Consider the following 27,621-nt stretch of genomic DNA (forward strand, 5'->3'; position numbering starts at 1 on the left):
GGGGCGTCAACAGGCAGAGCACAATGACTTGCCAATCGCCTAGTCAATTCGACAACGCAGCACTTATATGTTGTTCCTTCAGCTGCCGCCGTTGGTGCGTGCACCGATAGAGTCGGGCCTTTCGCAGATTGGGACGCAAACACCACCGTAGCCCATGCTGCTCCTAGCACAAGAAGACATCCAGAGCACTTCCATTATCCTTCTCCACATCTCGGGCAAACAACTGGCGCGGCTCCATCAATCAATTCGGCTCATAGCGACGTCTTTGAGATCGCCAAGGTGGCCATACTAATATATATAGAAATAGGCCTACGAAAGAATACACAGGGTCTCCGCCCGCCCCAGAAGCAACAAGCTGCTGGCGTGGTGTAAAATGCGGCCGCGTGGCCTAATGGTTAAGGCGCTAGATTTCGGTTATCTTGCACAACCGTGCTCTCTAGAGATTCCAGGTTCGACTCCTGGCGTGGTCGTTATTCGACGTGCAAGAATTTTTTTGCCTGGCTCGGCCAGTCATGCAAGTGACTCAGCTGTGCACAGTGTCCTTTTTTGGACTTTTTATTCTCAGACAGTAGTAATGGCTGCGATTGCCTCTCATGACCATTTTTTTGAGTCTGCGTGCAGGGAATGCAGGGGGTTGCAATGTTCACTGGAAAGGCAAGTTTTGGGGCCGTGCCCCGCGTTCTCGCCGCAATGTCTCGATACGTCGACCCCAACTCGCTAACGCTGCAGGCCCTGGCCCTGGCGGTGCCGTCCTCTGCACAGCGCGTCCAGCCACAGCTGCGGGCCAGGCACACCGAACCCACCCACCAATGGATGAGCCGACATCGGTAGCCGCTTATCATCGTCGTTGTTCGGCTCATCATGGCACTTCCTCTCTGTCACTGCTCACCGCCCGCGCCGAAATTCCCACCCGTCGGTCCCTGGAGGCTGGAGCCGAATCCTGAGGCGCGTCACCTCGCGACACTTCCCTCCTAGGCATCCCCGCGGTTCTGGCTCCCACGGCGCACTCAAAGCGCCTCGACAGCGTCCTCGACCGTGCCCCGCGATGTCGTCCTCGCTTCCCGGCAGTCGCGATCTGCCCATCTCGCAGTATGACCTGGGCACATACATGGGCCGCGTGCGGCACTCGATCGGCATAACGGATCCTAGGTGCGTTGGACCTTGGCGACGGGAGGGAGTCCTGTTGTGGCCGTTGCCACCACTGCAACCCCGTTCGCGCGTTCGGCGTCGTGCTACAACGTCTGAAGAAAGAATGCTGACGGTCGATTGGTTACAGTACGCTTCTCGCCGGCACCTCTGGACTCGAGCGTGCCAAGAAGCTCGTCACGGATTACAAGACGGGAAAGCTGCAGCACATGACGCCGGAGCTATGGCAGGCGAAAAAGATTGTCGACTCGACGCTGCATCCCGGTATGAATGAGCCGTCGCAAACCCTATACCTCGACGCAATGCTAACCACGAACGACCCTTAGACACCGGCGAGCCTGTATTCCTGCCCTTCCGAATGTCGTCCTTCGTCATCACGAACCTGGTCGTTACCCTGGGCATGCTCCAGCCCGGCCTGGGCACAGCGGGGACCATCGGCTGGCAGTGGGCTAACCAGTCCGTCAACGTGGCCATCAACAGCGCCAACGCCAATAAGTCGTCACCCATGACCACCGCTATGCTTGCCAAGTCCTACGCGATCGCCGTCACTGCGTCTTGCTCCGTGGCCCTGGGCTTGAGCAGGCTGGTGCCGCGGCTGCGCGTCTCGGACGGCACAAGGAACGTCTTGAAGCGCCTCGTCCCCTTTGCGGCCGTGGCATCGGCCGGTGCGCTCAACGCCTACCTCATGCGGCGCGGAGAGATCGAGACCGGCATCGACGTCCGCCCGGTCCTGTCAGATGCGGAGAAGAAGAAGCTGGAAGAGGAGGGCAAGTCGGAGCGCGACGTGCCGTCTCTGGGTCGGAGCCAAAAGGCAGCCAAGCTTGCCGTGTACGAGACGGCTGCCAGCCGCGTCTTCAACAGCAGCCCCGTCATGATCATCCCGCCCATGATCCTCTACTACATTCAGCAGAAGGCTGCCTGGTACAAGAACCTGATGGAGAAGGAATGGGTCAAGGCGAGGCCCCGGGTGGCCACGACGATTCCCATCGGGCTGAACTTGGGCCTGATCGCTGCCACGTCTTTTGCAGTCCTGCCCCTGGCTTTGGCCGTCTTCCCGCAGCAGCAGCAAATCTCGGCAGATAGCCTCGAGGAGGAGTTCCGTGGCAAGGGTGGTTCTGGCGGCAAGGTCTGGTTCAACCGCGGTCTGTGAGAGATTGGCGCATTTGCCACTGCAAGCGGCGTCTTTCCATCATCATGCGGCAGAGAGAGACGCCTGGTGTACAAGGCAGCATCATGGAGCATATCTAAAAGAGCATAGAGAGCGTGGTACGGGGCGAGCATAGATGGAGCTGCAGACGCAGCAATCATTTCGGTTGGAGAGTGGACAGGCGTCCCCGTTGTCCATAATTGCGCCTTTCTGCGCCGTTCAAGCGCATGGAGATGGGCGACGCAGATAAAACAAGCTACATAGATTATTCCATGCAACATCTGCTGAATTTGGCACACAGGCATGATGCAAGTTTGGTAGAGTGCAGCTTGTTTGCCCAATTGAGTCGAGAGAGGGGAACAGTTGCGGAGTACACACCATGCGGGCTTACTCCAGCTCGCTCGCGAGAGATTGAATGAAGCACTCGTAGGAATTACATTTTGCATATCGTGTCTGCTCTTGCGGCGTTGCGCGCCAACGGTTCAAGTGGCTATATGAGGTTGTGGCTTCGGAGTCGCCACCGCAGACAAGATCGGCGGGCCTGGATGGTTCTGCTTACGGGCCCGGTGCTGAAGATGGTTCACGGGCTTGCCGGAGGCTGAACGCTCAGGAACCACGCCACCCACCACAGACGAGGACTCGATGGGGTCCGCGGGGGAGGGAACGAAATGGAATCGATCGTGAACGGAGACGAGTGAGACCGGTTTGGCAGCTGCCAATGGTCTTTCTGCCCATTGAATACCGCTGTATATTACTTTCAGTTTACCCCAAACTGTCCCTTTCATTTCAATGCGTCCATAACTAACATCTAACCCCAATTGCTTGTCGCTGGCTGCAGCCCCGTCGGACAGTCGCGCGCCGGCGCGGAATCAGCGCCCCTGCAAAAGTCCAGACCCTTCTGATGCTGCATGTACCCGAGCCAGAACCCGTAACCGGCCCCGGGATCCTTTTCCGGGTGAGTCCCGGACACCGTGCCGGCTATGTAAGAGCCGCAGCGTTGCTTGATGATGGGCAGCATGGGCTGGACGAGGCCTATGGTCACCGGCTCCTGGTTGGTGTTATTCCATCGACAAAGGAAGGCGACGGTGGAGCCGCTGATGCTGTAGATGGATTTGCCGGCGAACCGCGGGCGGGACTTGAGCTGCTCCAAGAGGGCCTTTAGGGCGTCGTCGGTGTCTTTTCGGTTGAGCTTGTTGTTGCAGCTGCAGTGCGAGTACGGCCAGTAGGGGTCGGTGTAGGCGTAGCGCTTGTCGAGATCGGGTTGCGAGGCCGTCAAGTTGCTGTCGGCAGTTGCAGGTGTTGGGATGGTCGCCGCTCTTGATATGGCAGCGAGAGCGACGATCAAGGTAGAGACACGCATGGCTTTGAGGATGTCAAAGATTCTCGCAATGGCAATGTTGTATTTCTCAACACGCAAGTGTAGGCAATAGGTAGTATTTAATGATTGAGCTCATCCTTTGCCTATATTTATATTCTCCGAGCACTCCCAGGCAACGAGGAACCTGCGACACGGAACTTGTGTCGCACTCTGTAAATAGAATCCAGGACTAAGCAGCAGCAGCAGCAGCAGATAACGACTTTGCATTGCCCAAACATTGCAATATCCCATTACCTGCAGGACCGCAAGCTCGAGCCACGCCTAGGAGGAGGCACAGGAGGCATATGCGGATTGGGTGGTGGCGGCGGCGGCATGAAACCGCCATTCCACCTCGCAGTGCCCAGAGAACGAGGGCTAGCTGAGGGCTGAAGGCGACTGTAAAATGGACCTCGAGCAGCCAACGGACCGTTTTTCCTGACAACAGGAGACCATCAGAGGCTTCCAACCATCTCAGGCCCCAGCGGTTCTGCCACACGTGACGGCTCGTAAGGGAAAACGCGGCAGCACTCGACTGGCAATTGCCGACTTGCTGGCGCCATTCCAACCACAGCGACGGGCAATGGGCAATGAGCAATGGGGCGCTGGTGCCAGTGGCTCGGCATGGACATAACCCGGCTACCTATCTAGCGGGGAAGCGCCAACACGATGCGCCTGACACACAGTGAGCATGGTGCACGACACGACCCGACTCCACGAGTGACCAGAGGCGTGCGTGCGTACATCCCAGATCTCTGGGCAGGAGAGGGATTCAGCGCCATGTGGTGTGCATCAGAGCATCCTGCACAACGTGCTCTGGCAGGGGCGCTCCTTGGATCGCAATTCCATCCAGGAGACGGCCGGGGCGACGCTTGGGCTGGGCTGTTGCTCTCGGATCAAGTGCTACGGGTTGGCGGCTGACACGGAGCGCGAGGAGAGCGTTGCCCCGTGCATTCGACACGTTTCTGCCGACAGGGCGGACCAACGCGTGTGGTCGAGTCGACGCCAGGCGTGACGGGCGCTCCATTCTTTGCTGGAGTATCAACGTCACACTGGGTCCTCTTGGTGGCCGCACATGGCGGCAGGTATGGGTACTTGTTCATCATGTGTGCAGACAGTCACTTGCAGGCCCGTCGACGGAATCACACTCCCGCCTGGACTGGAAGCGCAGGATTGTGCGGTGCTCGTACACAAGTTACGCGGGTCAATTCTTTGACACGCAGCAATGCCTTGCCCTTTGACCGTGTTCCATAATAACACCTCTGGGCAGCATCGCCATCAAACACGTGCGGGGTTGAAACCTGCGTGGTCGTAGCTGGACTGGTCCGTGGCCTCATGCCGTGACCCGGGTTGCCCAAAGTCGTTACAGTGTCCGCCAGAGGCCCCCGGCGGATCGCGGATGACCACCTCCAGCACTGCCGCCAGCGACTGGACCGGCCGCGGGGCCGCACCTCAGCACAGCCGACACGCGCAGCGCAGGGCACCGGTCAGGTCAGCCAGTCCAGTCAGTCAGTACCGGTACATGGAACTTGCTTCCATCCCATCATGGCACGCCGGCACGCACGACGAGGCCATGTCCGACACCTCATGCGCCAAACTCGGCAGCCCCGCGGCTCGACTCCGCCGCCTGCCTCTTCTTCTGCTCGCCGTGCAGTGCTGCGTGCTGTGCCAGCGCCCTGGTGCCTGCGGGGCCATGGCCGATTGCCTTTTGGCCCGCTGACGTGACGGCGCCTTGGGCACGAGAAGCAAGCCGACGAGACGAGCGATGCGTGCGAGACACGTCCTCCAAGTTTGCCAGCCAGGCCCCAATCACGCCGCCCCTCGGTGTGAGCCCGTGAGGTGCGTGGGCTCCTCGCCTCCCCATCCATCCATCCCTCCATCCACCCGCGGATGGTTCCGTCACGCGGAGAAGGGAGTGGTGTGCCTGTGTGGTGGTTTTCCCCCCAGCATGCCGGGGTTGGCTGGCCGGCTGGCTGTCGGTGGAACGCTGAGGTGAGCGTTCCATGATCTCGGTGAGGTCGGGTGGGTGGGTGTTGCCCTGGGCTGGCCCGCCCCAGCGAAATCGAGTGCTGAGCCCGCCGCCCTGGGCTGCTGATGAGGCACCCACCGCACCCGACCCCCGCCCGCCAGGCGCGGCGCCCACGGATCGCATCACTGGTCACTGGACGCTGGGCAGCCCGACTGTGGGGGACGCTCTGACGCGCGAGACTGACTGGCTGAGGCGAGGTGCGGGAGGCGAAACCGTCCCGGCAGCACCGTGTGGCCGCCCGCGTGTCAGCACGGCCGTTTGCCTCAGGCGCCTCCCCCCCGGCAATCAGCTCACGCCAGACAGACCCTGCGGCGGCACCCTGGGCCAAGCAAGACATGGCGACCCCGAAATGAGGAAACCCTTGCCGTGACGGTGACGATGTTCCAAATTGGCCCCGGCTCGTAATTCAGGCGCACTGCTGCTGTCAAGACGAAACCTTTGGCAGGAAAACCCGTTCCCCTTCACAGACAGCCTTTGGCACGTAGGTAGAGTTTAGGCAGAACGCGCTGGCGCTGAAGGGGGTGGCGGGCGCGGGTGCGCGTGGCTCGCTCGTGCCACGGCACCGTGGAATCGACGGCCTGCGTCGCTCGGGGCTGCCCGCACTGTAAAGCACTGTACGGCGCTGGGTCCCGTTGGGACGAGGAGCCCGTCACATCCACTGGCTTCTGCGTGCTGGCTGGCCGGCCCTCTGGGCTGGGGCAGTTGCATCGCTCGGCACCCCCCCTTCTGCGCCGGCGGGCCAACCAAGCTGCGCCTGCTGCAATCCACCACTAAACCAAACCGAACCAAACCAAACCACCGCCGCCGCCGCCGCCTCCTCCGCGAGCGGCCTGGCCCAGACCAGACCAGACCAGCAGAGCAGCCCAGTGCAGACAGACCACCCGTGCTCTTCTCCAGCGGTCGTAGGGCCCTTCGTGCACACTGTCAGTAGGCGAATCTTGGCAGTGCGCAGTGACTGGCCTGCACCGACCCATCGGCTGGCAATCGACCTGACTGGGCCACCGCCCGCTGTCTGCCCTCCGCCAGCTGCCCGCCGAAGCCTGGCGTGCGTGCGCTACGCAGTAAGGTTGTGCCATCTGGTGGCTCACATTCTCAGCGGTGGCCCTCTATTTTCCTCGCAACCACCGCTCTCGCCTCCTCATCCTCGTCCCCTTCTCGCCCAGCATCATCCCCTCGAGAAGGCATTCATCTTGCTTGCCTTGACCGGCGGCCGCCACCGCTGTTTCCATTTGACGACGACCACGAGGCCCGCCTCGTCGGAGCACTCTCGCGTTCTGCACGCCCTCGACCCCCGCCGACTGCACCTCGCGGCCAAGGGGGAAACCGCGCAGCGAGCAGCATGTCGACGCCCACGACGGCCGTCGCTACGCTCCCTCGCTACCACTCGCATACGCATACACACTACCATCACTCCGCGTATCCGCACCAGCCTCACGCTGCCAACCCGCCAGTCGTCCACGGGCCCAACTATCGCGGCCCGGTCACCGCTGCCGCGTCCAGTTCGCTTCTGCCGCCCGCGGCACCCTCGACCCCGTCACGACTAGTTACAACCCTCTACCCGCCTATCGCTGCGGGCTCTGCCGCGGCGGATGGCGTAGCCACGTCCCAATCCTCAGTGCCCCGTCCCCCTCCCCACGACCACCACCGCGGCCAACCCGGCCATAACCACCATCATCACCACACGGACGTCGTCGACGACCAGAACCCGCCACCAGTGCCTCGCCACGGCGAGCCCTACACGGCATCTGCCATGGCGGGCGACCAGCCGTCGAGAAAACGCCGCCGCTCCCGCGAGCCCGACTGGAACAGTTTCTACCGCAACGGCCTGCCCTCGGAGATTATCGTCATTGACGACACGCCCGAGCCCGAGGCCAATACCGGCCGTAAAATCACGAATGGCACCACCGCCGCTGCGACCACCACAACCACCGTCCCCGCTGCCGCCGTCCGAGACGCCATTCCCGCCCAGCCCCAGCCGGCGGCCAAGAAGAGGAGAAAGGACGACCGGCCGGACGCCAGCCGACCCTCCGGCTATCACGTCCAATATGTCGGGTCACACGCAAGCACACCGCTGCAAAACAACACGCCCATCGGCTCCACCATATCCAGCGACCGCACCAACTCGGCGCTGCACACCACGGCACCGACGTCGCTCTCCTCGAATAGTCAATACGACGATGCGCAGGCGCCGCTGAAACGCAAGCGGAATACCCGGCAGGCTGCCAACGAGGCCAAGCGGAGAGACGTCGATGGACTTGGTGATCCGTTCTTCACCTACAAGCCACCCGCCTATCCGCCCAAGAAGGCCTCTGAAGTCCATGTCCGGGTCGTTCACGATGTGAGTATTTCCTTCATTTACTCTTCAATGCACATCCTCCCGTCCTCTCGCCACCACACGATGGAATTCGCAGTGCTAACGATGTTTCTCCAGCGGCATCACGACAAGAACCACAAAGTCGACGACGACGATGGCCACTACATTGTCGTCCCTGACGCTGAGCTGACGGAGAAGTGTAAGTTCCGATCGCTTGCCCATCTTGCTGCTTGGTACTAATGGCGTTGTAGACCAAATTACCCGTCTTCTTGGGCAGGGCACCTTTGGCAAGGTTGTCCAAGCCCGTGAGCGGCGACGGAACAAGTCTGTCGCCGTCAAGATCATTCGATCGGTTCAAAAATACCGTGATGCCTCCCGTATTGAACTCCGTGTCCTGGCCACCCTGAAGGCAAACGATGAGGACAACCGCAATCGCTGCATTCACCTTCGGGACTGCTTCGATTATCGCGGACACATTTGCATCGTCATGGACCTGCTGGGCCAGAGCGTCTTCGACTTTCTCAAGGGCAACGGGTTTGTGCCGTTTCCAAACAGCCAGATCCAAAGCTTTGCTCGTCAGCTCTTCACGAGCGTTGCTTGTAAGTCCTCGCGTCATTGTTCCTCCGTTGCACGTACTGACTTGCCTAGTCTTGCACGATCTGAATCTGATCCATACCGATCTCAAACCCGAAAATATCTTGCTGTGTGACGCCGGCTATCAGACGTTCACCTATAACCGCAAGATACCCTCATCGTCTACAACCATCAACCGCCAGGCCACGCAGCGCCGAGTGCTCCTGGATACGGAAATCAGACTCATCGACTTTGGATCGGCCACCTTCCAAGACGAATACCATAGCTCGGTTGTGTCCACGCGCCATTACCGCGCCCCCGAGATCATTCTTGGGCTGGGCTGGTCGTATCCCTGCGACATCTGGAGCATCGGCTGCATCCTGGTTGAGTTCTTCACCGGAGACGCTCTATTCCAAACGCACGACAACCTGGAGCATCTCGCTATGATGGAGGCCGTTGTCGGCCGCAGGATTGACTCTCATCTGGTGCAGGCAGTCAACAAGATGTCGACCCGAAGTGGCGGGAACCCCGCGTCCAAGTATGCATCGGAATCACCATCGCCCACCGTCAATGATACTGACAACCTTGCAAGGTACTTCAAGCGGCTCAAGCTTGACTATCCGACGCCAGACACCACTCGTGGTTCTCGGAGGTTTGTCAAAGCTATGAAACAGCTACATGTACGTGCATCCCCTTCGACCCATGGCCGCGACGAGACCAGATGCTAACCAACGCAGGACATCATCCCTTCGAACACGCCGTTCCTTAAAAATTTCCTTGACTTGTTGGGCAAGATTTTCGTTTACGACCCTGCTCACCGCATCACCGCCAAAGAGGCTCTCAACCATCCGTGGTTTAAGGAGATGGCCCATCCCGACGACGGAACCGAGGCGGCTAAGATCAGGCTGGAGAGGAAACGCGCCGCCGAGCATGAGCACCTGCGACACCCCCAGTATGTTGGCTGAGGGAGCCCTCGAAGGCAGCATTTTCCTTCATTTCTTCACATAACGACCACGCGCATGACCATGGAGTTGGGAAGTCTATATATGGCAGATGCACAGCACCGGCGAAGTTTTACAGTTTTGCTGGAAGATCGACTCTGTCGGCAAAAAGGGCGACTGTACTTAGTGTATTAGTTGCAGTATCTTTGTTTCCATCTTGCTGGCTGTTGCCCTCGGGCAGTCATCAACCTTGGAAGTGAACTGCTTCAGTAGGGACCCGGAAACGACCCTGGGACGGAGGACGGGCCGCTTTCTGGGAGACGGCGTACGTGGACAAGGAGGTATGGTTGTTCAAAGCCAACCTAATATATACCAATGTCTGTCCACTCGATGAGGACGCGTCATGTCTGGTTTCTACGTCGACGGCGGTAGCGGAGGCACGCCGACTATACCGAAGAGGTGCCCTTGCGCGACGACCGTGACTGGCTGACCTGCAGATGCTACGACCAGAGGCAGCGGCTCGACACCCGAAAGCCATTGACAAACACGGTGGGAAACAGATTTGGCTTGTCAAGTGCTGACACAGCTTTTGTTTGCCCGTGGTTGACCGTTTAGGCTTCTTTGTGGTCGCAAGGGAGGGGAGTTTGGTTCGGGATACGGGCTTTGTCCTGACGAGGATCAGGTGCTCCATTCTCCTGGAGGCCATGTGCGAAGGGAGTTCGCTCTTCTCATACAAAATAAAACAGAGGCGAGCAGCATGAGAGGCGCCTTCGATCCTCATTTACCAGCATTCGCTCGCCGTGCTTCTCGATTCGGAACAAGACGAGCCAACAATAGTCCCAACGTCGACTCGGTACGGTACGGATAGCGTTTCTGCAAGACGAAGCTCGGCGAGCTTGTCAAAAGATGGCCAGAAGAAGACGTAGCAAGGGAGACACGAGACGCAGGAGCAAGTTCGTCATTGCTGACGTCGACAGTCGGCTCGGCGACGTCTCCGACAAGCGCCTCGATCAGCTCACGCGTGTGCTCTTCCATGACGACACCCTGCAAAGCCGGAAATGGGCCGCGGACCAAGAATTCCTGGTGAAGCGTCTCGGCGGCCAGCTGCTGCGGCCCAGGGGCCTGATTCCGAGGCTGGCGATACGCATGGCCAGGCACAATGTCCCGTTCACACCTGCCCGGGCGAGCCTCTGCAGAGTGCATCGGCCGCTTGACCCGCGCCTGGTGCGCAAGCTCATGGCGATGGTTGAGGAGGAGTGTACCGCGCGGGTGGACGGGCTCCGCAGGCATAGAGCACACCTCGAGTGTGAGCCGTTGGTAGACCGCTGGCTTGGAAGGATGGACGCGATGACGGGGCTGTGGCTGGACGGATGTACCCTCGACGAGCTGCTCGACAGGGACTTTTCGCCACGGATGGGACGCAGGAGTGAGAATGGGAGATGCGAAGCCTGCATGCTTGCCGTGGTGGGGGGCTCTGCGCAGATGATATTGGATCTGACGGCCAGCGTGACGGCTCGTCAATGGTACATGGCTGAGCGGAGACCCAATCGCCCTGCTCCGCCGCTGCTGCGCGTCCTCGAGTCGTGGAGGAGGCTCTACCCGGCGGAGACGCAACAGGTCGTCGAGGAGGAGAGCGAGAGGCTGGCCGAGCGCATCTATCAGCTGCGAAAGGGGTTGGGGGCAGAGAAGGAGGAGAGAAGAGTGGCGCGGAGCAAGGGGACGCTGCTGCGGGCGGCGGGACTGGGGAGGCGTATGCAAGAACCGGTCGGAGATGGGGTTGTTGCGTATCATCCGCGGCGAGCAGGGCCGAGGGTGTCGAGGCACGCGGCGGGGAGCGGTCATCGATCGAACAGGCGGGAGGACTTGCGAGATACGCCGGAGGGTGAATACCGCCCTGCTGGTGAGCCCACGTCTCGAAACGCCAAGACCAGGGGTGAGGCAAGTTGCAAGACGTCGTCGAAGACCGGAGCGCCACGCGGGCATGGCGAGGAGGCGCGCCGGCGTGAGGCGCGGATGACAACGGCGACAGCGGCAACGACCCAGACGACCTCCAAGAAGAAGCAGTCCTGCCCTCACAACGGAGACGCGGCCGTTGAGCGTGAGGAGGAATACATGGACGACGGCCAGGAAGGAGTCCACGAGGCGTACCGTGACGAGCGAGACGTGAACGCGACGCAGATGTATGAGCCATCCCGCTCTCGGCCCAAAGACAACATGACGGGGAGAGCAGAGGAGCAGGAGGGCCGCAAGTCTACCGCAAAGGCGGCGGGCGTTGGAACATACGCTTCGGTCGCAAAGGATGCATCGACGCCAAAGAAGACGCGCACATCCGGGCAAGGGGCTCAGCAGACTAACGTGCCTCAGCAACGACGAGGGGCGAAGGAAGAAGTCGGCCATATGCCGCAAGGGCCAGCGGCAAAGGCTAGCATGCGAGACCAGCGATCAGCGACGCAATATCCAAACACGGGATCGAGGCGCGCGTTCGGACTCGCGCGCCTGTTTGGTCCACGCCAGGTCGACGACGCGCCGAAGCCCGCTGCTGGCTCTGGTTTCGAAACCGCAAACACATACGGGCAGAGACACGGGGCCAACCCTGCGGGAAGCTTCAGGGGGGCACAACAACAACAGCCGCGGGTCGTTTTGGAACAAGCGCGGGACACGGCCGAACGTCACGGCAATGGTATGATGAGACCGTCGCGTCGGCAGAGGAGGCGCAAGCGCAAGAACCGCGGGTTGCGCTTCTATGATACCGTTGCGGAGGTGGATGACTACTCGCGCTATCCCGGAACTGCCCGGATGGATCCCCTCGAGAGAGAAGAAGAAGAAGAAGGCGCGGTGTCGGCAGGGGCTCACGGCGCGAACTACCAGGACAGAGGCTGCGTATCCGACTCGCGCTATGGTGGCACAGGTGGTGAGTACGGCGTGGACATGCGCAACTACGAGGACAGGGACACGGAAACATATCAGCACGGAAACGTCACGTATGACACACCTGTCTTCGGCCCGCACTGGACATCTGTACGACGCGGCGGCGGCGGAGGCGGCGCCTACGTGCACCCCATGGTCGAGAGCGAGCCGCCTCCCGACCCGGAGCCGTATTACACTACGAGGAATGGCCGAGAAGAGGACGGGACGGGCGGTTTTGCCGACAGTGACGACGAGGCGTGGTCGGTGACTGGCACGACGACGGACTCGTGGTGGGAGGGGGAGGGGGAGGGCGTGGGCGAGAGGGGTAAACGGCACAGCAGTCGTGATCTAGACGACGGCTACGTGCGCGTTGATAAACGGGGCGGGGTGCTTAGGAGACTTGGCTTGACAGTCTGATCGTAAAGGGGATCTGATCGTGGGGAGCGCGTACTCCTCCTGGACGTGGCCAGCTGGGACAAGATGACAAAACGCGTCGTGCGGTGGGCATGCTGTGGCCAAGGGGGACAATGAGGAAGGCATCACTACATACGTAGATGCACCATAGGGCCGTGGCCGCTGTCCTTTATAGATACACCCACCGGTGTCTTCACCCCCTATCACATGGACTCGATTGAGAGAATGCAGCGATACGTAGCTGCACGTCAAGCCGTGGGTATCCTGTGCTGCCCGTCTATACACGGCCCACCCCTTATTTGAAAACAAGGCAAGCTCGACACCTATGGAGTGGGTATTTGTCTACGCATACATGATCCATCTCTCCGTCAAATCAGCCCATCAGTCCGCCAGCTTCTCCATGAGCATCTGCACCGCTGGCACGTAGCAAGCCGCCTCCTGGAAGTCGCCGAGGCGGACCCTCATGAGGTCAAACGCAAGCAGCACACCATGCTCATGTGGACCGTCCTGAGCCTGGCCCTCGCCCTGGCCCTCGGCGCGCCGCAGACTGTCGGCCTTGGTGTACCGCTGCGAAAAGTGCGTCAGGAGGGTGCGGCGGGCCTGCATCTCGCGGGCGACGCCGAGGGCCTCACCCATGGTGGAGTGCTTCTTGGCGCGCGCGTGGTCCTGCTTGTCGTCGCCAAAGGTGCACTCGTGGACGAGGAGGTGCGCACCGCGGCAGGCCTGGGCGAAGGCGCTCGAGGGCCGGCAGTCGCCCGAGTAGGCGATGCGCAGGCCCGACGTGAGTTCGAGCTCGGTGCCGTAGGAGCGCCAACAGTGCGGCACGGGGATGCGCTTGATGGACGCGAGGCCAAAGTTTTCGTCGCCGAGGTCTTCGCGCGTCGTCATGTCGCGGTCGCGGTCCTTGGGCCAGGGGCAGCTGGGGAAGCGCAACCGGTGGAAGCCCATGTCCTCGACCTGCGACAGCTCCTCCAGCATGGTCCTGTAGCGACCGATACACGAGATGGCGAGCGTGGCGTTGCTGTTGTCCTTGAGCGTCTGCTCGTACCACGCCTTGATGAGGGAGGCAGCACCCATGTGGTGATCGGCGTGGACGTGGCTGATGACGATGCACCGCAGGTTACGGAGCACGTCGACGGCCTGCTCGGGGTCAAAGGCGCGGCGTATTTGTCCGAGCGTGCCCTCGCCGCAGTCGAGCAGGTAGTTGCCAATGCCAGGGACAACAATGAGTGTCCCGGACACGTTGCGGTGCTTGCTCGGGACCGACGAGCCGGTGCCCAGCGGTATTATCTCCGCATCTCTGTTTGGTATGTCCTTTTCCGTCTCCTCAATCCTGGCCAACAGCTTCGGGTCTGACGCCTCCGCTCTGGCCTGCTCAGCCAGTGCCAGTACGGTCTCGTCCACAGACTCCGAGGCACCAACCAGGTCCGGGAACGGGGCCATGGCCTGGTCGTCAAAGACCAGGCGGGGCATCAACTGCAGTTTCGTGCCCGCACGGCCAAGTTCAATGGAAAAATCAGGCGCCGGCGCCGGATGTTGAACGGTATTGTCGAACTTGGCAAGGGGAAACCTCTTGGAGTCGATGCGCCTCAGCTTGACCTGGATCTCGGCGGCGCCTGGATGCGTCACCATGTTGGGGCATGTATCTTCAGCGCAAAAGACGTGCTTAATCTGAGAATGCTTCTTGATGAAGGACTGAATGGCCGGATCGTCCGCCATGCCGGAGCCGAGGAGCCAATACACGACGGCAACGTGTTCCATAATCTCCGGGGTGCTCCATTCAGGGCGTTCCATGAAGGCATCCAAGAAGTCGTGCGAGGGAATGTCGGCGACAACAATGCCCTTGCCGGGTTGCGGCTCCCCGAGGACCATGTCCGGGGTGACAGTCATGCCGTCCTTGCCCTGGACACTCTGCCCGGCCGTCAGGAGCTTAAAGTCCTGCGGCTTGACGCCGAGCTCCTTGGCCGCCGGGGCGTTGAACTTGCCCCGCCGATCGTGGCACTTGACGATGTAGGACATGGACGTCTCGCCGTACGTGGTGCGAGGCAGGGGAAAGTGGTTGATGGCCAGAACGTCGTCGCCGGCCTCACGGTCGCCTGACCTTTCGTTCGGATCGGGAAAGACCCAGACAGTCTCGTTTTGGTCTTGAGGCTCGGCACCGGCTGTGGTGTCTGATCTCTTGAACGGTTTCAGGCTGCCTTGCTCAACGACGACGGCGAGATCTTCGGGCTGGAGGTCGCGAATCTTGCGCCGCACAAGGACAGATCTGTTGTTGAGGCTGCCGCTGAACATTATTCTCTCGACAATCATGCCGGCAACCTCGGGGTCAGAAATGATTGCGCGCGGCTTGTACGTCCCATTCGCGTCTGCATTATCGGCCAGGACGCCGTCGACAGGCTCGAGGCTGCTGTGGCGACGCTTGGGCGGGCTGCTGGACCGCGCCCTCCGAACGGGAAGCTTCCACACTCTTATCGCGTCGTCACTCCAGTCAGGCTCCGTGTTGGTCGCGTCCGCCGTTCTGGGGTCTGCTCTGTGCTCGTGCGGCCGCACGCTGATCGGTTGCCGAAAGATGACGGGACGGCAGGCGGCGAGGATATGGCAGAGGTTGTCGCCGCCGTGGACGCCGATGCCCGAGTGCTCCGTCTGCTTGAGGAGCTTCTGGCCCTTTTGCTTGCGCTTGACGTTCTCCTGGGCGGTGTAGTCGCGGGCCGAGTCGACGGCGCCGCCGACGCTGAGGAGGTAGCCTATGAGGCCGCCCATCTGGTCCCAACAGACGGGCCCGCTGAGGAAGACGTGCTCGGTGCCGCCCATGTGGATCTTGCGGCTGCCGAAGGCGCGCTGTGTGCCCTCGGCGACGCGGCCGAAGATGTAGGAGCGCTTGTCATGGTGCATGTAGATGCAGGAGCCGGGGGTGTCGGCCGAGGGGACGGTGGCGAGCTCGACGGTGGTGGCCATTGTGGACGCGTCGTGGCCGAGAAAGGAGCGGGTGGCGTGGGTGTGAGTTGCTCTCTTATCGTTATTGTTAACGGAGATGAAGGGCGCGTTCGAGGCGCAAAGTCGCAGAGACGGTCGGCGGGCCAGAGAATGTGGTGCACGGCGCGAAGCGAGTGTAGGTAGATAGAAGGGACGAAGATGCAGGTCAAGGAGTAGAGAGGAGATTCTGAGGCTGCGCGTGCCCCATTGTTCCATCAGCTTGCGACGAGATTTGCTGACGGGGCTATAAAGGGATTGCAGAGGAGGGCATGGGGAGCTTGAGTATGGTGCCGTCGAAGCTGCCCCGCGATCTTTTTTTCTTGGTGGTGGTGGTGGCTGTCGCCGAGTGACTGGTCGACGGACAGGGGATTCATGATTACATAATATTTCCAGTCTCGGATTTGGCTGCCCACGCTATTCCTTTACACTGTTGGACAGTTTCCCTCCTCGCACTCACACATGGCTTTGCCGCATGTGTCACAGGACGATTCATCGACGCACATCACAGGCCGATGAATCGACCCGGCTTGGCGGCGCGGATGGGCCTCTTTGCCTGGACGGCAGGTGACGCCGAGCCAAACAGCCTGACCCATTCCCAGTCGGCGTCGAGGTCGACGCGGCGTGACACGGACAGGCCCGACGCGGGCTTCTTGGCCAGGTAGCGCACGAGGGTCGCACCGGGCAGGGAGGCGACGCCGCCGAGGAGGAGGAAGACGGACGGGGCGCGCGGCATGGTGTCGGTTGCGGGATGGTTCTGTGCGGGCAAGGCTTGTGGCTGTCTGTCTGACTTTGCGTTTATGAGCAGATGGCCGCTCCGGACTTTTGAGCTGGAGCAGCGAGGTGCCACTCTCGTCTTATACAGTTATCCTCTGAGCAGGACTCGCGTTCGCCGCCCTCGCGGCGCTGCGTACCCCCGAGCCCGAACGCCCTGCCAAACCCCCAGATTCTGGCTCACACTCGCGGATTATGGCACGCGAGTACGTAGACAAAACCTAAAAGACAGGCGGCGACGGGGGAGAAACCAGGGGAGCGTCTCCGAGGTGAGACGGAGCAGCGCCGGTGCAATCGGAGCCGTTCCCGCGGCACCACACGGCACAAAAGCTACCTTTATGCACGCTGAACATGCCGGGGAGAAGAATGACGTGTGGCTCTCTCGGGCCGTCTTACATACATGCGTCCGGCTTAGATATAGACGTCGTTCCCGGTCATGGAGTGAAGTAAAGTGATGATAAAGTCACGACGTCCGACATGCGGACCTAAGACAAACTATAGGCCAGCCAAGCCAATTGGCACCCGCGTGCGTTGCACGACAGGTAAGCCTCCTTCGGCTCTTTATCGACGACGCCCTCCCTCCCGCGGGCAGCTTATCAAGAAAACAGCAACTGCTGCTGCTTCTGCTGCTGGTGTTGCTGTCGTGCTCGCGTGCTTGGTAATGCATCATGAATCGATGAGGGGGCCGACCGACCGCGGCTCCAGGAGATCGATCCCTGGTGGGCAGTGGGCACCCGGGCGAATGGCTGGCCACCCCACCGGGTGTTCCCGCTCTGACGACATGGAAGATCCATTGCTTGCTTGCCGCGGCGGTCTCGGTCTCACAACGCCTCTGCGCGCCTCATTTGCCCAACCCGCCGCCGCCGCACCGTCGTAGGACGACTTCACACACACGGGCACCCGAACACAGCAAAAACGGGAAATATAAAAGAGATCGATCAATGGCAGCAGCGCGGGTGTTGCTGCACGATAATAGCCTCGCCCATCCTCGCGCACTGCTCCGCGCCGTCCTCCTCGCCGGTTCTCCCTCTTCATTATCTTCATCATATCCATCTTCATCGACCCGTCATCTCAGCACCGCCTCACGCGCAGCCGCACAGTCACTTACACCGTCAACATCACGACCACCAGCGTCAACAACACGGTCCCCGCCAGCGCGCCAGCTCCGCCCCTTCACCATGTCCCAGCCCATCAACCGCAACCCGCACCCGGACTTCAAGGCCGTCGAGGCCGCGCGCCCGCCCTGGGACGACGCCGAGCGCTTCCACTTCACGCGCACCGTCGACCCGGAGTGGCGCTTCGGCGACGGCGCGAACCGCCTGCACGGCCAAGGCGACGACAGCGGCAAGACGGAGGCGAAGCAGCAGCAGCAGCAGCAGCAGCAGCAGCAAGAAGAGAAAAAGCACGTCGCCATCGACCCCTACGCCGAGGGCCGCGCCCCAGGCAACAACTACAAGCTGCTCATCTCGGCCATCACGCCCCGCCCCATCGCCTTCCTCAGCACCCTCGGCGCCGACGGCCGTACGGGCGCCAACCTCGCGCCCTTTTCCTACTTCAACATGCTGAGCCACGACCCGCCGCTCTTCGTGGTGGGCTTCGACCGCGGCAACGGCACCTCCCCGCCCAAGGACTCGCTCGCCAACGTGCTCGCCACGCGCGAGGCCGTCATCAACATCATCGGCGAGGACTTCCTCGAGGCCGCCAACGCGTGCAGCATCGACGCCCCCTACGGCGCGTCCGAGTGGGACGTGTCCGGGCTGACGCCCCTGCGGGATTGTCAGACGGTGAGGCCCGCGCGTGTGGCCGAGGCGGTGGTGTCGATTGAGGTCAAGGTGGATCATGTGCGCGACTATGATCGCAAGGGGAGTCCGGGGCAGAAGGGCTGCACGATTGTCGTGTTTGAGGGGACGAGGATGTGGGTGCGTGAGGATGCCCTCAACGAGCAGCAGAACCTCGTCGACCCGGCGGTATGTCTCCCCTCCTTCCCCCTTTTCTCCGAAAGCCACAGGAGAGCGAGAGAGAGCGAGGCGGAAAGAGGACAAAATCACCAACAACCTGCAGGTCCTGCGCCCCGTGAGCCGGCTCGGCGGCATCTCCTACGGCAGGCTCACCCAGGCCGTCGAGATTCCCCGGCCCTCGTTCGAAAAGGACCTGGGCGGCCGCGAGGGGCTGGCCAAGCTCCAAGGCCTCAAGAATTAGCCAGCAGCACGTGGGTGTGGATGTGGATGTGGATGTGGATGTGGCGCCGCAAATCAAGCATGCTCCGATGTAGACGAGCGAGTCATCTGCCAAAGAGTACGCCCAACGGCACCAAGGCCGTGGCGTCTCGTAGATTGCTGTCATTCATGCATAGTCAGTCATTAGATGGGAAATACAAACACCTCCAAGTATAATCCCGTCCCTCCTCTTCCCTTCAAACGCGCCACGGCATGCCCGTGCCGCCCTAAAAGTAAAAGCTCTGTCCAGGCTTGGAGACGATAAATTCGCAGCCCAAGCGCGCCTCCTGCTCATGTTCGCGCAGTTGCCTCAATATCGTTTCCCCAACGTCGGGCCCGTCCGTCAGCCGCTCCTTGACGTGGATGATGACAACTTTGAGCCCCTCTAGCGGCCGGCGAGGAGGCACTCCGGCACCATTGTCAAGCTCCTCAGCTTCACGCAGCGACAGCTCGTCCGTAGGCGTTGCGAGGTGTGGTGTGTCAGGTGAGGCTGCTTCGAACGCCCTCACCGCCGGAGTAACCGGGGCCGGCTTGACCGACTTGGGAGACACGGGTTCCTCAGCTGGGGTAGAGGTGGAAGAAAGCGACGAGGTCACCCGTCCGGGGTTGGGGCGGCCACCGGGCTCGTCGCTGATGCTGGCCATGCGCTTGCGCTTGCGCGACTCGAGAGACTGCAGCCTGCGGGCCATTTCTGTTTCGGCGGCCAAGACGGCGAGCTCCTCTATGACAAAGACGGGTTTGAGGTGCCCGTACAGGCGATCGTTGCTCTGGGAGTCGTCATAGCTGCACTCGATGAAAATGGCCGCCATGGTGCCGGCGGCGACCTTGGGCGCGGCTTCCTGCCAAATGCCGAGGTTGCGCGGGTTGAGGGAGATGCTGTCGGGCTCGACATCGCCAAAGATGAGCACCTCGCAGCGGTGGTCGGCGTCCTGGATGAAGTAGGCGCTCGAGTCGTAGACGCAGTATCGCTCCTGCACGTCGGGCGACGCCTGGGGGGAGGCCCCGCCGAGACCAAAGGCTGCCTGGCCGAGCAGCGTCTGGCTCCGGGTCAGGGGTTGCGACGAAGGCGCAGAGGGCGGGTAGTACGACTGCGCGTGGTGATTGAACGCGTAGAGCGGGTGGCCGTCCCGGCGCGACGCCTGGCTAGATGCATCGTGGCTGCCGAAGCGAGGGGAGGCGCTCGAGGCGGAGGAACCACGGTGGCTGTGTCTCTCGATGCAATGACCGTGACTGACACTCCATGTCTTGACCAGAAGCCCGTCGCAGACTTCCAGATAGCCCTTGGCTTCTCCGTCACCAAGGGCCGGGCTGCCCCCCTCGACGAGTCGCAGGTACGTCAGGAGGCCGGCGCCATTGTTCTCATCACTGAGGTTGGGCCATATGACGTTGTTGAAGATGTGCGTCTTGAAGGCATGGATCGTACTGGGCAGTCCGGCAATCTTTTTAGGACGGGTGCCCGGCAGGCCGGCCGTGTTGATGACGAAGCCGGCGATGTGGTCGAGGTGCGGGTGCGTGAAGAGGTACGTGTCGACGAGGGCGCGGGTGATGTGGGCGGCATTGGCCTCGGGCGAGGTGAATGGCAGGGAGAGGCCGGCAAAGGGGCCCGAGGTGAGCGTGTGCGGGAAGCTGGTGGGTGGCGACGAGGTGAGGGCGTCGCGGAGCAGGCGGGTGATGGCGGAGAGGTGGACGCCGGCATCGACGGCGACGAGAGAGCTCTTGCTCCAGTTGTGCGAGGCGGCGCGCACGAGGAACGCAGTTGTGTTAGATTCCTGGGGGCCGCCGCCGGAGCCCTGGGAGAGAGTGGTCAGTCATGCACTGGGAGGAAGAACGTGAAGGTTGGTGTATCGTGTGGTCCTGGTGAAGATAGAGTCGCGCGACGTCGCCGTCGCCGTCGCGCAACCCCAATGTCACCAGGCCGGCGCAATGTCACCGAACGCATGGGCGTGTGCCAGTGTGGTCCCGAACGCGTGGACAAGGGTCGCGAGCTGCTGTGCAACGGAATGGGCAGCGTCGCGCGCGATGCGCTGCGCGTCCCAAGACCCACGACCATCCACCATTGCATGATGGGCGGCGTCGATGGTATCGTCGCAACAGCGCGGGAGGTCCACAACAGTGTGGCGGAGAGACGGGACAAGGACTTACCAGCACAATGACGTGCAGGGCAGGACTCGGCTCCTCCCCCATCGCCGGTCGCGTGGTGTTGTCGCCTCGTCGTCGGCGTCGGCGGCGTCGTTGCTGCAGAGGCGAGTTTCGGCTCGGCTGTCGCTATGTTCAGGTGGATCGCCGGCGAGGTGTCGTCACTGGCTTGGTGTCGTCTCGTCAAAGAAGCCCGGGGTCGCCGTCGCAGAAAAGGTCGCCGAGTCAAGCGGAAGACGGGTCGCGTATAAACCAGCGACAGTCGCCTGTGCGCAGATTTGTTAGATCTTGTTTTTTTTTTCTTTGCCTGTCGCGCTGCGCCGGTTCGCGGGGAGGCTGTCTGCGCTGACGATCAGCAAGTTGGCGAGTGAGAGTGACGACAAACAAGCTCAGATGCAGTGCAGGGTCGCAGCCGGTTTGGGTAGCGGGCGTCGGCGGGTAATAAGGGCGGCGCGGACGAATGTGGTAAGCAGCTCTCCCTCACCTTCTCAGCTCACTGCGAACGGGGAAAACAGGGCGAAAAATAGTAGAGTTAGTTGGCGGGAAAAGCGCCAGGCCAACCGAGTTGAGGTTTTGTGCGAGAGGCGTTGAGCCGTTGCGCCCGCACGTGACGGGAATAAGGTACGTTGTCGTAATTTTGTAGTCAGCTGCGATCAAACTGCGTTCCAGTTGCGATGGACGCGGTGCCTGTTGATGCGCCTTGCTGCCTTGTCGTGGCTTGTCGGCATGTTCCTTGGCTGATAAGAGCGCGATGCCAGCTGGGAAGCGAGGGGGCAGCTGGGGCTGTTGCTGGAGCTGGAGCTGAAGCTGGGGCCGGAGTCGGGGCTTGTCAGCGCGAGGTTCCAGGTTGAGCTTGAGATTGATGATGAGATTGACGAGATGGGGATGGGGATGGCGATGGCGGACAAGGAAGGTGCTGTGGGTGCTTGCTTGCTTGCGAGCTCCTGCCTGCTGGCTTGCTCAGTCGCCAACCAAAGACACAGTACAGTACTGTACCAACAAGCAACCAAGGTAAGAAAAACAAATCTCCGTGAAACGGCCCACGGTAATCATCAGCGGCGCTTACTTGTATGGACCTGCTTTCTCGTCTCGCTCTTCCCCTTCGTCCATGCATTCATCCGCGCCGTGCGCCTCCTCGTATCGCCCTTGTGACTTGACAATCAACGTGGCCAAGAGCCCAACAGCACTCCCAAGTTCCAGGCCAGCCTCCCTCTCGGCCGTTTTATCATAAAAAAAACGCCCTCATGGTCATCAGAACCGCGTCTCGGGATAACGCCGACCAACTCCATCAACTCGCCTGACGCCTGTCCCCAGTCGCCAGTCACCAGTCGCCCCAGCTGAAGGAGCTCCCTCCCCACGCTGCAGCTCCTCCTGCTCCCACTCCTCCTTCGGCGTTGCCGTGCTCGCCTGCATGGACGGGGCTTGCTGGCGCATGCGGCATGACGCCGCGCGCTGCCCAGTGATGATGCAGTGGCCAGGGATCCATCAGCGCCCGCGACCCCGTTTTCTGCCCCTCCGATCCATCGTCCCTGCATGAGCCCCACGGGACGCACCACCTGTGCTGTCCCAAGCTCTCTCTCTCACTCTGCCGTCTGTGCGACGCCCCGTGAGCTTGGGAATGGCTGGGCATGCTGGGATGCTGGGGTCGCAGCGGGGACGGTCGCAGCCAGCGTCGGCTCGTCCGGGGCGGGCGCCACCAACCCCTGCTAGCTCCGCCTGTCAGATATCCATTCGTTTTTCTTCACCGTCGTCCTCGTTCCTATCACGGGCGAGCCTGGCATTGGTGGACGGGCATGACTGGCTCGCCTTCCCCGCGGTTACTCTGCGGAAACAGTCGCACGGCATGTGTCGATCATGAGGGGAGGGGATGGGTGATGCATTGAGGGGAGCTGGCCGGGAGGTCAAGACAGCTAAAGATATGTATGTACATGCGTGACCTTTTCCCGGTCTGGGTTGCAACAAACCATTGCAACCAGCCCTCGGTGCATCCATCCACCTATCCTTCATCCTCCGCGCGTCTGAAACCGACGCTGCAGATGCCACGCCATCCGGGGACGGCCCCATCGTGTCCTCCGGCGGGGATGAACCATTGTCGACCTCGTCCTGTGCAACGCCGACACGACAGCTGCTCTGCTCGAGGACAGCTCCAGAACAGCTTCTCCTGTACGAGCGACGTCAAAGAGCCTAGCCGTCTTGGGCCAGCGCATGCAGCCTCATGCAGGCAGTCGCAGCCGTTGCCAAAGTCAAACCCGCCTTGACCGAAAGTGACCCTCAGTCGCCGTGGAGCAGGATACAGAACGCCAGCGCCGTTGCGCCTAACCTGTTTCTTGCAAGCCATGATGCAAGGCGTGCCCGGTCCTCAAGCCAAGTCAAGGGGCCCCAGCCAAAGGGCAAGCCACGGATATCGCCGAAAACACCAATCGGAGAGAGCTGTCGTCCGTGGTGGACGTCTCCCTTGCGAATGAACGCACACGCTCCAAATTCCATGGGTATCTCTCAGCGCCTCGCTATGCAAACCGCCAAATCCGTAAACTCCGTTGCCCAAACCAGCACGATGGTGCGTGCCGTCAAGCTGATGCGTGCGCAAAATGCCAGGAAACGCCATTGTGTCTCCCGCGCAGCGGAAGTCAGAAAACCGGCCGATCGAATGGCCGTGAGGCCGAGACTATAACACAAATGCAAAACGCCTGCACTGTCGTGCTGTGAGAATGCTATCCAGGGAGCAACGCAAAAACACCAGGGAGCTATACAAGAACAAACCGGTGGGCAGGCTGGAAACATCGTGCCCTTTTAGCACAATTCCAGCGTCGCATGCCAAAGCAGCACGCCAATGTAGCATTCCGCACGAAGTAGAAGGACGAAAAATAGCTGGAGAAGTCAAAGAAGCATTCCGAAAGGACTTCCCGGCTCGTAAACCGAGCGGCTCGAAAACAAAGCGCCTGCAAAGCGTCGGGAGTCTTGCCACGACTTCCCTCGGGAGCAGACAATACCGAGGAGGCCAAGTAAGGTGAGGGACGTGTATCTGGGCGTGTTGGTACCCGGTTCAAGGTGTAAATATCGGAGCCATGAGTTTCAGCAGGGCATTCATGGTCAAGTGTGACGAAGCTGGCTCGGCCTTGCTGCAAACGGTTCGGATCACTGTGGCCATTCAAATGTTTCGACGAGGCTGTCCACGTCGAGATCGGCCGCAGACCCCTCAAACAAGCTGTCCAGGGTCTTCATGCCATGCATATCCGGGAATTCCGCAATGCCCTCGGAAACGTTGTCAGGCTGGTTATTTGAAGAAGTATTCGGCGCGTTCGGCTCGTTAGTTGCCACGATGGCAGCCCCGGTTGTTTGCTGGGTGACTTGTGCAGCAACTGGCGCCACGGATTCGGCGGCTTGGGCAGACAGAACGTTCGCTTGCTGCTGACCCATCAGGTTGGGAGCTGTCAGGTCTATCTCGGAGCGGCGCCGCTTTGGGCTGGGAGAAGTTTCGGTCATATCGTCTTCGTGTCGCTTCCGCTTCAGCGACGGCTGGTCCAAGTGCTGCATCTTAGCCGGGCGGCGGTCGTCGCTGACACACCCAGGCTCCATGTGTTCTTCGTCACGCTTCCGCTTCGAGCCCCCTTGGAGCGATGGCTGCTGCGGAGTGACCCCTTGCGTGGCGGCAGACTTGCGGCGATGCCGCTCCTGAGCCTTGGCTAATAATGCCTGCTGGGCAGTGAGACCTCTAGCCACGATGCTGCCTCGTACAACCGGCGAGCTCAAGGATGTCTGCATCACCGCTGGGGCGGCGATGCCGGCGAGCGGACTGCTGAGAGGGTTGAAGTATTGTTCTATGAGCGACGCTGGGGCTGGCGTCTTCTCCTTCCAGGAGTCCGGGTTGAGAAGGTCGAAGCGAGGGACATCTTTTGTCGCTTCATCAGCAACAAAGTCCGACATGTCGACATCATCTGTGGCTTTGTTCTTTCCCGGTCTCTCCATCGTGTTGGAAGTTGTGCCAGGGATATTGATCTTCAAGTTTGTGGCGTTTCTCGACGTTGTCGGCTTCGATGGTGTCTCAAATACGTTTCTAGTCCGAGCGACCTTAGTCGCCTTGCTGATTGGGGGCGGCATTTCCTGGTCGGTGACCGGGGAGCTATTCGATTCTGTCGTCGTTACATCCTCGGCGGCAGGCGACCATCCGATGCTCATGTTGTCTCCCGAAGTAGTGTCACCGTCGTCGTCCACGATGATGTCTTCTTGTGTTTGCTGAGATTGGGCAAACTTGGCCGTGGCTCTGCAGTTTTTCGAAACTCGGGCATACAAACTCAGGTCGCCGACGTGGACGTCGATTGTCTTTTGGCGGTCCGTCGCCTTGTCCTGGTTTCGACTGGCCCGCGCTTTCTGTCGTGCAGTGGTCTGGTTGTCGAGATGGTACTTGATAAGCGCATAGGAAAGCGACTTCTGGTGCTCCCTGGGTTGTGTAACGGCACCGTGCTGGTTGTACTCCTCCTCGTGGTCCTGGAACCATTTGATGTAGCACTCTTCGACGATGTCCCTGTCCGTCTCGCGGTTGATAGCCATGGCATTGACTGTTTCCTTGGGCAGCTGGCGAGCGTCAGGGAAGAGACGGCATGTCGTGTAAAACTCCATTGGATCAAAAATCTGCTCAAAGCACCAGAGGTGCAACAAACCAGCAACTTTGAAAGGGTCCTTAGTTCCGTCTGAGGTCAAGTTTGGGAACTCATCGAGGGCTACACGAAGCCAGCCGGAGGAAATGCTTCGTGCGTTGATCGGGCACGACGCCCAGCGGCATCTCTTATCATCCGGATCCATGCGTCCGGCACACTGCGAAGGCGCTTGCTGGACCCACATGATGCAACGTCGGCTGTCGACATATTGACGGAGCTCTTCTGAGGTGAAAGCACGGCCCGCGGTAAGCTGGCAATTTGGGGTGTACGTGAAGAGGCGTCGGTTTTCTGCAAGGAGGGGACCGAAGGGAGGATTTGGATATATTGGAGCCGTATAAACCCGTGAGGGACTGCTATTTGGGTCCTTGTTCTTTTTAGCGTTCCGGCTGTTGTCGACTTTGATGTCGTGGCTCGCATTCGCTTTGCCAAATGTGGTGGGAAGCGCGGTGCCAAGGCCACAACCAGCCACAACAAGAGGCCCCTGTGGGCAGTATGTACCATCTTGACCGATGACGCCCGTCTGGGCAGCGGGCTGTTGGCTTTGAGGCGGAACCAAAGCATGAAGCGGCTGGGGCCACTGAGTGTTCGATCCCAAGCCGGCTGAGGCCGTAATGGTCTGTGAGGAAACGGCCTGTGAAACTACGGCCGGAATATTCTGGCGAGCTGGTGTCGTGTTGCGAGGGGTAGCGGCCTTCTTTGCCGTCTGAACCTGGGTGGATGTGGCCCCTTGAGCTGCGCGAGATTTAATCCGAGGGTCGAGGGGGATTTTGGACTGATTCGACTTTTTCGACTGATTGGACTGTGCCGAAGTATTTTGTGCGACTTCCGTCTTGTTCTGTGCCGCGGGCTCGGCCAAGTCGAGAAGAAGGCCGGGACTCTCGATCTCGCCTGTTATCTTGGGGTAGGCATCAAATTGCTCGGCGGTGCAGGGAACAGCTATGAGCTCGGCGGGAAAGTCTTCGCCCGCCGTTGGGTTTCCGTACGCAGGAACTGGCAAGGCTGCCACCTCGACGGGAGGATATGAAGGTGTTGGATTCCCCTCGTGGTCGACGTTTGGTGCTCCGTAGGGAAGGAAGACCGGGAAGTTGGGAGAGCTGCGAAGGCCGATCTGCGGGTAATGGTTGTGCACCTGAAGCGGCTGCTGACGCAATGTCGAATTACTTTTGGCTTGAGCTGAGCTGGGTGGCTTTCCTGTCAATCGACTGGATGCGTTGCCCGAGAGAGATCCTGAACGCGGATTGGCGAGGTTGCGTTGGTTTCTGCCAACACCGAACGCGTTACTGGCATTCGACGAGCCAAGGGAGCTCTGGCCGTGAATATTGCCTCCAACGTTTGACTTTCCGAGCAAGGGCTGGCGCCCAGAGAGATATTCGCCGCCCACAGGTTGCGGCATGTTTGCTTGGTAGGGCAGTGAGGGGAGCGGTGAAATATGATGTGCGTGGTGAAGCGGAGGGGGAGGGTGGTGAGAAGGGAAGCCAAGAAAGTCCGAGTGAACAAACGCAGGAAATGAAGTGGGAGAGGACTGAACGGCCGGTTGCTGGGCTCCCCATTGTCCCGCCCAGTGAATAGGCTGCTGAACAGGTAGCTGGCCCAGAGGCAGTTGAACGCAGGGCCCGTCGCTTGGGTGAACAGCACCAGCTCCTGCAATTGACAGTACTGGCTCGGCCTGCTGCAGAGGGTAACTAGGCAGCGGGCGAAAAGCATTGTTCCAGCCCATATCCCCTGGCGTGTAGGGGAGATTGGCTGGAGGGAATCCATCGACATCAATATCGAAACCGAACGTGCCGCCCGACACAAGCCCCGGGGCTGAGCCACCGTTCTGAGAACCACAATACCAGGATGCGCTGCTCTGAAATCCGTCATCTTGTGGAATGACATTCCGAGAGCCTGTTTCCTGGCCCGCAGTGTTGCAGAGACTGTCATGCGGAGGGATCAAGTCTTCAGCACCATGATATCCAAACCCTGACCCAGGGATTTCGCCGGTCGGCAACACGCCAGGCATGGAGAAATCGCCCGGAACATCGTCTGGAACCGCAAAAGGCTGT

The 27,621-nt window shown here is 60.6% G+C and overlaps 9 protein-coding genes and 1 non-coding gene across 10 annotated transcripts; 5 read left to right on the forward strand and 5 right to left on the reverse strand.

Moving 5' to 3' along the window:
• The first annotated feature begins 377 nt into the window (after positions 1 to 377).
• Positions 378 to 470, forward strand: PLICBS_003179. Its single transcript has one exon. It is a non-coding gene; the product is annotated as a tRNA-Arg (tRNA).
• A 575-nt stretch (positions 471 to 1,045) lies between these two features.
• PLICBS_003180 (uncharacterized protein) lies at positions 1,046 to 2,296 on the forward strand (the record flags this gene model as incomplete). The annotated part of the gene is made up of 3 exons (XM_018322913.1): positions 1,046 to 1,149; positions 1,277 to 1,410; positions 1,473 to 2,296. 3 exons carry the CDS (start codon positions 1,046 to 1,048, stop codon positions 2,294 to 2,296), a joined length of 1,062 nt encoding a protein of 353 aa, XP_018178143.1.
• An 805-nt stretch (positions 2,297 to 3,101) lies between these two features.
• Positions 3,102 to 3,653, reverse strand: PLICBS_003181 (uncharacterized protein; the record flags this gene model as incomplete). Its single annotated transcript, XM_018322914.2, has 1 exon — positions 3,102 to 3,653. The coding sequence occupies one exon, from the start codon at positions 3,651 to 3,653 to the stop codon at positions 3,102 to 3,104; it is 552 nt and encodes a 183-aa protein (XP_018178144.2).
• A 3,773-nt stretch (positions 3,654 to 7,426) lies between these two features.
• Positions 7,427 to 9,528, forward strand: PLICBS_003182 (dual specificity protein kinase kns1; the record flags this gene model as incomplete). Its single annotated transcript, XM_065600169.1, has 6 exons — positions 7,427 to 8,014; positions 8,108 to 8,189; positions 8,242 to 8,589; positions 8,639 to 9,101; positions 9,156 to 9,243; positions 9,301 to 9,528. 6 exons carry the CDS (start codon positions 7,427 to 7,429, stop codon positions 9,526 to 9,528), a joined length of 1,797 nt encoding a protein of 598 aa, XP_065456241.1.
• Positions 9,529 to 10,410: 882 nt separating this feature from the next.
• Positions 10,411 to 12,828, forward strand: PLICBS_003183 (uncharacterized protein; the record flags this gene model as incomplete). The annotated part of the gene is made up of 1 exon (XM_065600170.1): positions 10,411 to 12,828. The coding sequence occupies one exon, from the start codon at positions 10,411 to 10,413 to the stop codon at positions 12,826 to 12,828; it is 2,418 nt and encodes an 805-aa protein (XP_065456242.1).
• Positions 12,829 to 13,206: 378 nt separating this feature from the next.
• PLICBS_003184 (uncharacterized protein) lies at positions 13,207 to 15,780 on the reverse strand (the record flags this gene model as incomplete). The annotated part of the gene is made up of 1 exon (XM_018322916.2): positions 13,207 to 15,780. One exon carries the CDS (start codon positions 15,778 to 15,780, stop codon positions 13,207 to 13,209), a length of 2,574 nt encoding a protein of 857 aa, XP_018178146.2.
• Positions 15,781 to 16,300: 520 nt separating this feature from the next.
• Positions 16,301 to 16,531, reverse strand: PLICBS_003185 (uncharacterized protein; the record flags this gene model as incomplete). Its single annotated transcript, XM_018322917.2, has 1 exon — positions 16,301 to 16,531. The coding sequence occupies one exon, from the start codon at positions 16,529 to 16,531 to the stop codon at positions 16,301 to 16,303; it is 231 nt and encodes a 76-aa protein (XP_018178147.2).
• Positions 16,532 to 17,747: 1,216 nt separating this feature from the next.
• PLICBS_003186 (uncharacterized protein) lies at positions 17,748 to 18,768 on the forward strand (the record flags this gene model as incomplete). The annotated part of the gene is made up of 2 exons (XM_065600171.1): positions 17,748 to 18,536; positions 18,589 to 18,768. 2 exons carry the CDS (start codon positions 17,748 to 17,750, stop codon positions 18,766 to 18,768), a joined length of 969 nt encoding a protein of 322 aa, XP_065456243.1.
• Positions 18,769 to 19,012: 244 nt separating this feature from the next.
• Positions 19,013 to 20,969, reverse strand: PLICBS_003187 (3',5'-cyclic-nucleotide phosphodiesterase pde1; the record flags this gene model as incomplete). Its single annotated transcript, XM_018322919.2, has 2 exons — positions 19,013 to 20,575; positions 20,928 to 20,969. The coding sequence occupies 2 exons, from the start codon at positions 20,967 to 20,969 to the stop codon at positions 19,013 to 19,015; spliced, it is 1,605 nt and encodes a 534-aa protein (XP_018178149.2).
• Positions 20,970 to 24,056: 3,087 nt separating this feature from the next.
• On the reverse strand, positions 24,057 to 25,538 carry PLICBS_003188 (uncharacterized protein; the record flags this gene model as incomplete). The annotated part of the gene is made up of 1 exon (XM_018322922.2): positions 24,057 to 25,538. The coding sequence occupies one exon, from the start codon at positions 25,536 to 25,538 to the stop codon at positions 24,057 to 24,059; it is 1,482 nt and encodes a 493-aa protein (XP_018178152.2).
• Positions 25,539 to 27,621: the final 2,083 nt, after the last annotated feature.

The sequence above is a fragment of the Purpureocillium lilacinum genome (assembly GCF_023168085.1).
Source record: "Purpureocillium lilacinum CBS 284.36 DNA, scaffold_2, whole genome shotgun sequence".
Lineage (NCBI taxonomy): Eukaryota > Fungi > Ascomycota > Sordariomycetes > Hypocreales > Ophiocordycipitaceae > Purpureocillium > Purpureocillium lilacinum.